We start from the raw sequence: 12739 nt of genomic DNA, 5'->3' as shown, positions 1-12739 counted from the left end.
ACGTGAAATGAAATCATGATTTAACGCGATTGGAATAATTTACAAAATATCTTTCCATTCATGTGTATGTATCGAATGCAATATCAACATCTGCGTGAAATAGTTGTAGTTTCCCTCGCGTATTGTTTACCACAAGTAGCGTAGTCCGTTATAACGATTGGTTTGTTAACTAATTACCGACTCCAACTAGCGGAGAAATGCTCAAACGTTAATTACTCTCACAAGACAAATCCGATTATAGACCGTACTTTAGTTTAGGCGATGCGATATCGTTGTACTGTCAGTTTCAAGAAACTTATTATTCGCATTATTGGAAACTCGTTCTACAAGCTTATGAAACTAAGCAACAATAAAAAAAAAGAGAGCGCGAAATAATTCAACTTTCTTTCTATTTTATGCAAAATATAATAATAAAGATAAAAAGTAAAACTTCTCTCGATGCATATCAATAGTCAACAGTTCTTCTAAATTTTGGCTTTTTTTAAATAAATATATCGCGCGGTAAGAAGCCAATTGTTTCGGTACTATAAATCCATACGAAATGTCAACGAGCACCAGCAACATATCGCAACAACGTGTAATAACTTGGCTCAGAATCCCTCAAGAAAACTTTAGATAGATATAAGAGAGAATACTACTTATCCAGACTCGCGGAAATATCCCCGCAGTGGATTTCACCTCGCAAGAGCCAGACGTTCTCCCAGTTTAACACACGCTCAGCTATCCGGAGTTCCTCGCTCCAATGCATTCGTATGCAATTTCGTCTCGCGTGGAAGATACCTTTCACTTGTTTCCCATTATCCGCAACTGTTTCAACGTGTAATAAGAAAGCATAGCATGAAACGGGCGAGATATCTTATTTATCGTAAAAGACGTGGCTTCTTAGTGCAGCGCATAAGTATATCTCATAGTTTAATTGAAATAACATTTAAATAAATGAATGTAATTAATTCAATAATATTTTAAAGTGTAGCGTTTCAAATTTTGCTCAATTATTAAAGAGACTGAAAAATCGGAGTAATATTGAAACCGAAAAATATATGTGTTCAAATATAAAAATTCTTGATATGGTTCTAATAATATCAAGAAATATATAATTACGATTTGTATTTAAACCGCGAAATTGCGGTCATTATATTATAAATTTGTATATCTATTTTTAATTTCAATCTCTTTCTTTCTTGTAAAATACTCTGTATTTCTCTCTGTAATTTCATAATGAATGATTTTTTTATTACTGCCGCATACCAATCGATAAAAATGCTGAATACGCAAACATGAGGAAAAACAATATGTGGTTTTCTAGCCGGCGGGATTGGAATAATCGAGTATGCTCTCTACTTTGTTCTCCAGGTGCGATGATAATATCCAGCGTCAGGCACAACGTCCAGATGACGACGAAATCACCGTTCGAGGTCCGGATGAGCCTCATGATCCGGAATTTGCAGAAAAACGACGTGGGAACGTACCGGTGTGCGGCCAAAAATTCCCTCGGCGAGGTTGAGAGTAGTATTCGATTATACGGTGAGTACACAGCGCGTTTTCGACCGTTATCAAACGAAGTTTCCCGCGGAGCCCATAAAGAATACCTAATTCGATTACTCGACGGAACGCAGTCAAAACGAGGGGAGAATTGCGTTATCCGCGCCGCATTTCGTTTCAATGCACGTGTACATTTGCGGATAATCGCGATTCTTTCTACTTCTCTCTCCCTTTTTTTCCCCTCTGTTTTATTCTTTTAGATAGTCGTAACGCTAGGGATTAAGATTTCGTACCGTAAAATAAAACCTGCAAATAGATCAGCAGATAATTGCGCACGGGAGAGGTCAACGGTGAAAAGTTTGCTCTGTAAACTGCGAATGAGTTATTATACTTAATAAACACCGTGCCGGGATTAATTTTCTGCTTGTTACAGCTGATAACCTCTATTTCCTTGATAACTGCTTCGTAACATATTAATATCAAGTGAACGCTATCTAAACTTTAAATTTATATGCTATAGAAAATCATATTTAATAACAGATAGCACGAAAGAATTATGCAAGATTTTTATCAAATTTAATCAACTGTTAGTAATTAACTTGATAATTGACAATAAGCCGCAAATCAAGATACGAAAAATAAAATCTGTACAGCATTAAATAAGAAAAAGATAAGATTCTGTTTTTTTTCTATTCTTCAAAGTTTACCAGATACTTCAATCCTCATTGTTAAATAGCTTCCGTTGATCATGACTGGCTTTATTGAACAAAAGAAATCTCTGACGCCATGATCAAGAAATACGCTTTTGAGATATTACACCGTGCAAATCGTTCCATACGTCTATGCGTGGCTTGTAAGCGAAACAATCTTGAACGCGTTCGGGTAACAAGACTCTCGACTACTCCACAACAAACGAATTACAACGCGAAAATGGCTTTTTGCCGCGCGCGTTGCAAGTCGGTTACACCGGTACCTATCCTCGCGAGCTGTTGCGGGAGTGAAGCGAGGAGTGGAATTTACTCTCGCGCATGACCTGTTATTTCTACATTAATGTGGCGGGTCGCGAGGTTAACGAGTCCTCAGCGTGGAAATTGTTGTTCGGGGGTCTCATTCCCGCCGCTGCCAGCAAATCGGGCGCGTCCCGCGCCTACCTCGCCGCCGTGATTGATCGCAGGATGATAGGAATAAGAGGGTTTCCTCCTTACGGCAAACACACCTCGCGTTTACAAGCATCGTCACTTTGCGGACGGAAATCTCCGAGGAGAGTTGCCTCTATATCAGCGGCAGATGCCCCTCGGTCAATCCTCATCTTTTCGTGCGCGCGCGCTCGGATTTCTCGGCTAGCTTACAGCTCTCCCCTCAGGGTATATGAGGCGGAAGGGTGAGAAGATAAGGCTGGCGAGTGCGGTACACCCTACTCGCGTACGTAAATCGTCGCGTGTTATCGACCCATCGATTTCGAGAACGAGGGATCTTCATCCGGTGCGGTGGACGTAAGGATGACATATTTGCGTACGTAAATTTAAAGATGACGATACAAGAGACGGTCTCAGCCTGCATTTCTTACTTGCTAATGTTAACGGGATCTCCGTAAGATCGGAAATTTTAAATTCGCTGAAAAAGATAATGCAATCGATTTTATCAGGGCAATCTTCTCGAGAGACTCATCACAGAATATTTCCCTAAAGTCCAATAGAAACTTCAGAAAACATGTTATATATATATATATATATATATATATATATATATATATGAATACACACATGTGTGCCCACTCTTCCGTCTGATACTAAACTCTGTACATGAGAACGGCATGTGGTCGGAGCTGTCTTGTCTACAAGCAATCTAGCCTGACCTTTGTTCTTTTATTCAAGAGAGTCTCGATGGAGAAAGTTTGTAGCGTCAAAACTCTAAGCGCCGATAAATTCGCGACATTACTACTTTTTGAAACAATACAATGAAGAGGGTTCTCGATTTACATGGCGTCACGGAATCATCACAAGTGGCTCACTTATAAGTCATTTATTATAAATATGCATGTCGATTATTACATTTATGTCTCCCAAACGTATCACAATTAATTATATTTTAGAATATTCCTGTACACTGTTAAATATTAAAAAATAAAACTTAAACCAATATCTTAATTAAATTAAATAACATTTTGTTATTTTTAATTACCATGTGTGTCGAAATCTATATCTTTAACACAAAACAGGGATTATTTTAACTCCATTGGTTTAGTTAAATTAACATTGTTTTAATTAAATTAACGACATATTGAGTAGGAGCAGTGGCGACCTATAGGGATGGTTAAAAATGACTCAAATTTAGTAATTTAATTTGACACAACGAATTTAACAGTGTAATTATAAATTGCTTTCTTTTTCGTTGGGTCCATCGAAACCGCGTATCTTCCTCCTGTTTCAGAGATTTCGGGACCGGCGAAAACGCAGACACCACCGTTCTATGACGAGGAGGACGAGGTGGTGTACGGTTCGGCGGAGATGGACAAGATGGACAAGCCACTAGCGGTGGATAACACGGTCCACGGACACGTGGGTTATCCGTCCCTCGCCACGCCGTCCTCCACGATCCGCGTCGGCAAGAAACGACCGATCAACGCGAGTTCGGGCGCTGATCCTTATCCACGACGGCTCTTCGTCCTGGTGTCGCCGCTGTGGCTTCTTATTGTTTGCCGAAGATGGTGATGGTGATGAGAAACGGGAAATGAGCCGAGGAACTCTGAAGGACTTGGTCATGGCACCCATTGTCTATGCTCGCACGTTACGATTCTCGTAACGCGATCTCTCGCAACGACATAATTCGGAAGAAGAATTGTTATATACGATCGACACTCAATGACCATAAAATCGAAGTTGTTTGTATAGCGAGCTGCCGCGAGAAAGAAAAAATAGATAGAATAGGTATTTGAGAAAATTCGGTGCTATTCTCCAAACGTACTATATTTTAATTTTAACTGATGAGCGCGAAGAAGCCGCTACGGCCCGTAGCTAAGTCCGCGTGCAGTAAAAGCCCGCAAGCTTTAATCTTCATTGGCTATTCAGCAGCTTGCACGGCTCTACGCGGCAAAAACAACTTCGAATGGGCTTAAGTCGCCGCCGCCGACGACGACGTATCGTCTTCCTTGAGTGGCTTATTCGTAATTCGTAGACCTAATCAATGCATCGGAAGCTCGCGGAAGGGATGAACCAGATGGGACTGAAGGCGGGGGACGTGCATTGCGGAGCATATATTGATCGTGATACTTGAATCGGAGAATCGATCGGTGAGTGCTAAGTTAATTAAAATCAGGGATCGAATTCAGTATAATTTAATTTGATTCTATTTTATACATTATAGTATATTAAAATAATGCCCTAGATTTTTACTCCTATGTATAAAATTAAACTTGTATGACGTAATCCCATTTTACGATACACACAAGATATCACCATTTTATTTGATTTCAACGGTGATTTATGAGAATGAGATTAATACTAGCATCAATCGAGCTAAATAATGATTTTTATGTAAAATATAAATAAAATAAAAAATTAAGCGACCCGACTGGCTAATTCTCATTTATTAAAACTCACACTCCGTGAGTTTTAATAAATGAGAATTGGCCAGTCGGGTCGCTTAATTTTTTATTTTATTTTTAATTATTTACTGGCGAAGAAAAGGTTATTATCGTGAAATATCAACTTCTTCTCTATTTTCTTATGCGAAAGCATGCGTATTATCAAATCAAATTGCGGATTCTCGATATATCGAATCGAAACGTTACGAAAGAAAGAAACGTTAGACGCAAAATGTAAGGAGGAAGACAATGAAGCGATAGAGGCTGAAATTGAACGGACAGATGAGGTCAACGACAAGGAGAAGAACATATCTCGAAATGATAATCCTGAATAATATTCGCGCGGATCGAAGAGTCAGGTGCGTAACTCCTCAGTTTCGGCGGCAATAAATCTGCGTGATATGTACATATTTACGTGTATCATATACAGGCACGCTCGCACGTGTATATGTGTGCGTACGTCAGGGTAAAACTAACACATTCGTGCCACTTTTCCCCCAGCTCTCCCCCGCTGCGCTCTCCAGTCGCGTGCGAGTGGCGTGGCGTTCCGTAGATAGCCCTTACGATTACGCCGGTGTAATAGGATATGTATCGCGAGTTTAAACGAGTATTGAAAGCTTTAAAGGAGTTCGAGCCAGAAGTAGCAAGACGCGCCGTGACTCTCGCGTCTTGGCGGACGCCCCTCGATCTCGAACGAATCGATCGTGGACACAAGCGGCCCCCAAGTTGTTCGCCACACACGCCTCGATCACGGACGTGCGATCGTAACCTGTGTTCTCTCTCCCGCAAACTTTCTTTTCTTCTCCGCAAGGTTACCGGTCGCTCGGGGGAGTTTTTACAGCTCTCTCGGTTAGCGGCCCTCTCGACAGCACAAAACTCTTCAGTCAACACGGAATTAAGTATGTCTTCGGCGAAACATTTAGTGCTCTATTTTTTGAATACGATTCTTCGTACCAAAATGTTCCCCAATAGCGGCGGAGTGGAGAATCGTTTTCAATGATTGTTCACTCAAGGGTTTCGAGAACGAGCTCTAGATATTAAAACTTCTTTTCGGTTAAAATAAAATTGGATGATATTCGTCAGGTATTTACTTGAAAATATTAATAGCAACTGTCGATCGTGAATTTAACATTAACAGATTTAACATAGATAAATCTAAAAACGATGCTGAATAAAACTCCATTCTCGAGAGTTTCTAAAGGCGGAAACTAAAAAAGTAAAAAAATTCTGAAGAACAAATTTTTTTTATAAAAGGAAGAATTGAACGGAAATAAATAATGCACTTTTGGATATTGTAAGTAAATGAAATCAGCATAAGTCAGTATAGTTCTTGTCCTCATTGATCGACTTAACGACAAAACAACAAACTCAATATTTTATGTCCGTTAAATATAATAAGTATAATATTACATATAATGCATTTGACATTTTTATGACCACGGCTGATTCTTTGTAAGTTTATAATTTTGAAAGAAATCTATAATATTAAACTCTAATTTTACTTACAACCAACGTAAAATAAAATTATCAATAAATATATAAGAAAATTACAAACTAACATATAAAATTAACATTTTTTAATGAAAATTAAAATATGTAAAAGAGATATTTAAGATAATAAAGATGCTTCTCAAAAATCTACGTTGTGTATAAATTACAAGCTATAATGAGACTTATAGGAGCAATTCAATCAAAATGTGATAAGTCAATAAAAAATTTCACCGATCGCGCGTCCTACGATCAGGAAGTGATATATGATTACTTGTTTCCAGTGTGAGCCAAACAACTAATAAGTGTTCGATAGATCAGTAACGATCGTTTTCTGGCGCGAGTTGCTTCAAGTGAGTAGAATTCATGTGTGAGAGAAAGAAAAAACAGTGTGTGTGTGTGTGTGTGTGTGTGTGTGAGAGAGAGAGAGAGAGAGAACGGTACTAATTATATTTTTATATTTCCACATAGCGTGATTACGTTCCGTATCGATAGATTTTTAATTACTGTCAAAGCCTTGTCCAGCCATTCCAATCGTTGCTATCGTTGACATTCGGTTCTCGCAGTAATTTCTCTAATTATACTTGACGTAGCAACAGCGAACGTCGTGACGTAATGGCGTGTCCAGATTGGCTGTTACGATTCCGCTTTCGGATCTCTATCCTTTTTTCGGACGAAAATCCACAAAGTGGATCTAACACAACCAGTGGAAAGATAACAAAATCGATCGCATCGATTCCCCACGCATCACTCGCTACGAGTGCTACGACAGTTTTGTATTCACTTGCTAAATAAATCGGGCGTCCCCGTGGGTGCTTGGTTTTGAAGTTTTATGGCAACTGAAATTGCGTCTCGTTACGCTTCGCGGTTCGTTTTCGGTACTCGCTGTCAGCTCTCTCGCAGGAGCGTCATCATACGTGCCCAATTTCTATTAAAATCCATTTTCGTGTGTGTCTCAATCGATTTGTCCTTCATGATCGGTTCACCCACACCTAATTGCTCTTAAACATCAACCAAACTTTTTTTACGTGAAACATGAAATTAGTCCTTTCGCTATTTTACTTAATTTCAAAATAAAAGCTGTAATGAAGTTTCTATATTGCAAATAGTTTATAGTTTCAAAGTAATATTGAAATTTAAAAAAAGAGAGAAGTTTTAATGGCAAAATGGTTACAAGGTATTTGCTTGCATTGTTCTAAAATGCACGACAAAATGGAGATACATTAAATGACAATTTAGGAGAGAATCGTTATTTCATATTCTCGATATTGTACATACATTTTAGATTCACGCTTGTTCCGCTGAAACGTCGCATCTGATAAATTTGTCGTTTGCAACGTTTTTCTGGGGAACCCTTCAATTAACCAATGGCCCATTTTGCGTTCGATATAATATGCGACGTGCCACATTCGTCACTGCAATCTACATCGAAATGGCCGGCCGCAAAAAAAAAACCCGGTTCGCGAAGCGTCCTCAAGCGTCCTCACGAGAGCCAATGAATGGTCGCTCTCTCGGTGACCGAAAAAAAAACCCTCGAGGAAAAAAAAATCGCGACGCTTTTTCCCCCGACGGGCCAAATCGCGCTCGTTTGCGACACGCCGTCGTAGCCTGCGAGGCCGCGAACGAGCGTTGTTCCCTCTTATTTCGTCGGAGGGAATCCTCGTTTCGGAGCGATTATCGTACCTCTCTCTCTCTCTCTCACTCTTCCTCTCTCTCCGGGCGACGCGGGAAAACAGCGGAGAGGTAAGCCGCCTCTCTCGGTCACCGTGAGAAATTATAAGGGCGAATCCGCCTTTAAGGACTAGAGGAGGAAGATCTTAGTTCCTCCATAAATAAACACAACTGCCCGCGCAGCTGGCGCGGACGTAATTCATCGTGAATTAATTTAAGGGCCACCGCCGCCTCCCCCCCTCTCGCCCCAGTCTCACGTTTTCATTAGAAGGCCCGGCGTGCCGAGGCCGCCATTTGGCGGCTCTCGCTTTTATGCTGATTTTATTTCCCTTCTTTCGCGAACTCGCAGCATCCACGGAGTAATTGTGCGGTATTATTATCCGCGCCACGAGTCGGGGCGGCACGAAACGACCGCGTGACATACGGTCCATCGAATCGAGCGAGGGCCAAAGTCAAGATTTCGTGGTTCGCCGAAGGTCCCCTACCTTCTCCCTGTCGTACGTTCTCATTCTCACCATCTTCATTTTCATCGTCGACGTCGTCGCGGTGCCCGAAGATGTCGATGGCTCCTTCGTATGACTTCCAAACGAGCTTACCGTTCCGTGTGGACTACGTCGCGCGGTCGTCTCCATAAAGTTACAACTGCAGCTGCAGTTACAGTTGTAAACCCTTCTCACGCTGCAGGCCCCCAAGCCGTCTCTCCGGCGGCTATGGCTGCTCGTAGATTTCTGGCCCCCCTCTCGGCCACTCGCTTAATCTCCGTCGGTTACGCTTATTAAAGTCCCGAGAGGTACGACGTGTAAGCCCGTCGAGACGATATACACGGGGGACGCAGATAGTTACGTATGCGCGCCGGTTGCACGACGTTGGTTTATCGCGCGCTCGCAGTCCGTGCTTTTCGCCGTTTCGACATGCCAGACGAAGGGCACAGTTTCAGAAGTGCGCACTTCAACACGTCGCAACGAGAACGATCAATGTAATTTCGCGACTCGATTGCAAGGGGACAAATGTCCCATACGTGTAACGTTTCCTCAGTTTTGTCTCTGATTCATCAAATATTATTCGGAATCGTAGATAACCGTGATAAAGATGTGCATAAATAATTTACCTTCATCACAAAATTACAACGCGGACACATTGATTATTCTCGATCCAGGATGGATGAATGAATGATTTACGAATCGATATCCGTCAACTTTCGTGTCTCTTTTTACGTGTTAATTGAAATTTCGATAACGTTTTTTAAACGTCAGTTCTTCGCTCGAGGCGCTTCAACATTGATATATTTTGGCACTTTAACTGCCAGACGATTTGGGATTTTTCTACGACACGATCGAACAGCTTCGAGAAGTTTGTTTTATGAGTCTTAAGTGGGTCGATTGAACTGGTATAAAGTTTTAAGAGTTTTGGAGAAGGAGAATTAGCCAACTTCCTTTTATCTGCGTGAATTATCGCCTCCGCGGATCGTCCCTTTTGGCATTCACGTTGACATTGTGTGAAATAATGCTATGTTTTTATCTTCCAATGGTTTTACGATATTGTACAAACAATATACCTCGCGTAATGCAAATTTCAATTATTTTTCTTTATTTCAATTATGTGATACTGTCGTTTTTATCGATCTCTTCTCGTATAGAATGTCGATATACTATACGATTCCTGAACTTCCTTCGTCTTTTTTGCCCCAGTATACCCATGCTTATCTTTTTCATGGCTCCTCTTTTATTTACTTTAGTTTTCGCAACGTGGCTTGTTGCAGTCGTTAGTTTTTCTTTGCGCTTATTGAGTCGTAAATAACATATCTTCCTTATCGAACGAAAACACCGTTGCAAAAAAAACCTATCCAAATACCTGTTCTAGAATTTTTCGCTCTTCGTGCAGTAGTTTTCACAATCGAGTTTCGAAGCTGTGTTAACTTGCACAAACACACACACACACACACACAGACACAGACACATACTCACCTGCACACACACAAGAAATAAGTAAGTTAAAAATATTTTCAGTTCATTGACATAATGTGCCACAAAAGAGAGAAAAAAAGCAAGAATCATATCCTTGTGACAGAGATATTACTCTTAGAAACATGCGAAATTTTATCTTGTGCATAAATCGGCGAATACAGATTCTTAAGAAAACAAAGATCGATTAAAGCAACTGTATTCGAAACGCGATGAACGTCTTAAGTGATACATCTCCTCTTTCAATCCCCGATCGCACGGATAATCGGATTCTCGGCGCTTATTTCCCAACTTTGAGTTCGGGCGACGGACAATATTGGGATACAGGTCTCGAGAAGTAAAATGTATTATGGATGTAGCGCGGGGAAAAAAAAACGTTCTCGCGCGAGAGCTGCCGATGAATTTTCTGCGTAACGGGATACAGGGCCGCGAACCACCCTCGAAATCCCTAAGTCGTCCGCCGTGGAGATTATCACTGGCGATTATCTAGGCAACTGTATGTCATTGCCACTCGGCGAAGTCCTGCGGCGGCTCATTCCTCCTTTCGCGCTTCCAAATACTCCTCCAGACTGTAATATCAGACAATACGAGAAAACGAAACTTCGAATACGTGGAAAACTGTTAGCGGTGTGCATGATGCGAAGAATAATTTCTCAACCCTTTAAGGAATATCTAAACCCTCCCACTTCTCTTCCAGCGCCACTATAAGCTTTAGGATTGATATCATAAAGCCGTTACATTTTATTAACATCAGAAGAGTCGAGATAAAATAATATCATTTCTTATTAGATTCAATAAATTATCTTTGACTATCGATCTATTACATATCTTCAAAGTACGAACATATCGTTGATCATATTAAGACCAAAAATAAAAAAATTTTACCTTAAGATAAGCAGTTAACTTAAAAACTTAAACCATCAAAGAGGCCTTTACCCGGCAATCTTCCATGTATTCTATCAATATTTTTATTTATCTGCAAACTTTAATCCGGTTTAGTCTTTTTAAATCCACACACACACACATACACACACACACACACACACACACACATTTAGAAGATTTATATTTTTCCCCTTTTTAATAAAAACTTTCCTTTAATTATACTTCCCTTCTTCTTTAATAAAAAGTTTCAAAAAGGAGTGTCACTTTAGAAATTAAAATGTAACGAAAAAAAAGAAAACGTTGTATTAAACAAGGAGTGTCTTTTTCAATATGGTTACAGATATAGGTGACTCGATTCTTCTGATGTTAACCACGAAGTAACTTTCCTATTGCGTTTTAATCGATATGATATATTGTATACTTTTTGCAAGATAATAAAAGGCGAACACGGTTGAAAGGTGGTTCCTTGGTTAGATTTATGTAAAGTCCCAGTAAGTCGAGATGTATCCCGAGATCATCTTGGTCCTGACGGGGGATACCTCGCGAGATGGAAATGTGCTTTAAGAATCCTTTGGGACACGAAACGTGCTCACGCGCTTCTCAATGAGTGTTCAAGAAGCTAATTAAATGAATTGCATTGTCTTCGTTCACGAGCGCAATCGATTCGACTTGTACATTAAGAGAAGAAGTTGCAACCCCCTACGTTGTTAAATGGGACAATCGCGTTCCGTATCTGAACGAATCTCGGCGTTGTTGCGAGTATTATCTCAAGATGATCGAATGAAATACTGCTCGTGTAAAGGTAAGTTCGACCGTCGACAATGTATACCAAACCTAAACGCTATATCTTCCTGTATAAATAATAATCGCGAAGTCGTAGTAGCGTTCGATATCGATTTCCTCGACGGCGTCTTTCCCCCCAGCGCGTGATGCATAGTGTTCCCGTAATTTTGTATAATTGTACGTACGAGCAATCGATCACCTTGGTAAGCGAAGATTAATTAAAAACGAGACGACGAGCGACAAGCGGATTGTATATAAATATAGTCGTGTAAGAAGGTAGCGGAGAATAATTCTGTAAATAATTGTGAACAAAAAAAAATACTGTAACCAAGTATCACGGCGGAATAAAGACGGAGCTTCGTGTTGCATATGAAGCTTATCGATAAGATCTCATCTTGTATATGTTATTGCATGAATCCATTACTGTTTTTGTTAAGTGATAATACATTGTTATGCCCAGAGTTTCCTCATATTACGAAATCGTACAGTTGTATTCTCATAATTAATTATTACAAGAAAACTTACGTTCTATTAATACATTATTTTATTGATGTTCTATATATAAAATGATAAATTGCTTATTTTTAGCTCTTATGACAATTCTGCATATCGGAGCAAGTTCAAGTCTGATCAAGGTAAGTTCCACATAAAATGTTTAGCAAGACATATCGAAATTTTAATATTTTTCTATAAAATTTTGTTAATATTTTAAATCAAGTTTACTCTGGGAAAAATTTGGGGCTCACGATTATAGTAATCAAATTATTTGGATATCGTAACCCTAATTTTACGAATTTGGACTAGAAATAGCACCGCGTAACTAAAAATCGTAATTTATAGCTATTCTATCTATTTCAAAGATTTTTAAATTATACCAGTTAATTCT

General features: G+C 39.8%; 1 protein-coding gene and 1 long non-coding RNA gene across 6 annotated transcripts in view; one reads left to right on the top strand and one right to left on the bottom strand.

The window, feature by feature from the left end:
- The window catches only part of LOC139787562 (lachesin), a 96025-nt gene extending 83784 nt beyond the window's left edge, over positions 1–12241 (top strand). For all 5 annotated transcript variants that reach the window (XM_071726743.1, XM_071726742.1, XM_071726746.1 and 2 more), the window contains 2 exons: positions 1354–1524; positions 3913–12241. In XM_071726743.1, the coding sequence (XP_071582844.1) occupies positions 1354–1524; positions 3913–4193 (452 nt within the window). In that variant the 3' untranslated portion in view covers positions 4194–12241. The remainder of the gene's footprint in view (positions 1–1353; positions 1525–3912) is intronic.
- Positions 1–12739, bottom strand: part of LOC139787563 (uncharacterized) — a 214149-nt gene that overhangs the window by 9156 nt on the left and 192254 nt on the right. The gene's annotated exons all lie outside the window — the stretch shown is intronic.

This window comes from Temnothorax nylanderi, unplaced genomic scaffold (genome assembly GCF_030848795.1).
Source record: "Temnothorax nylanderi isolate EJ_2023f unplaced genomic scaffold, tnyl_v1.0 TNYL_tig0010_pilon, whole genome shotgun sequence".
NCBI classification, from domain to species: domain Eukaryota; kingdom Metazoa; phylum Arthropoda; class Insecta; order Hymenoptera; family Formicidae; genus Temnothorax; species Temnothorax nylanderi.
This window is presented reverse-complemented; position numbering and strand designations above follow the sequence as displayed.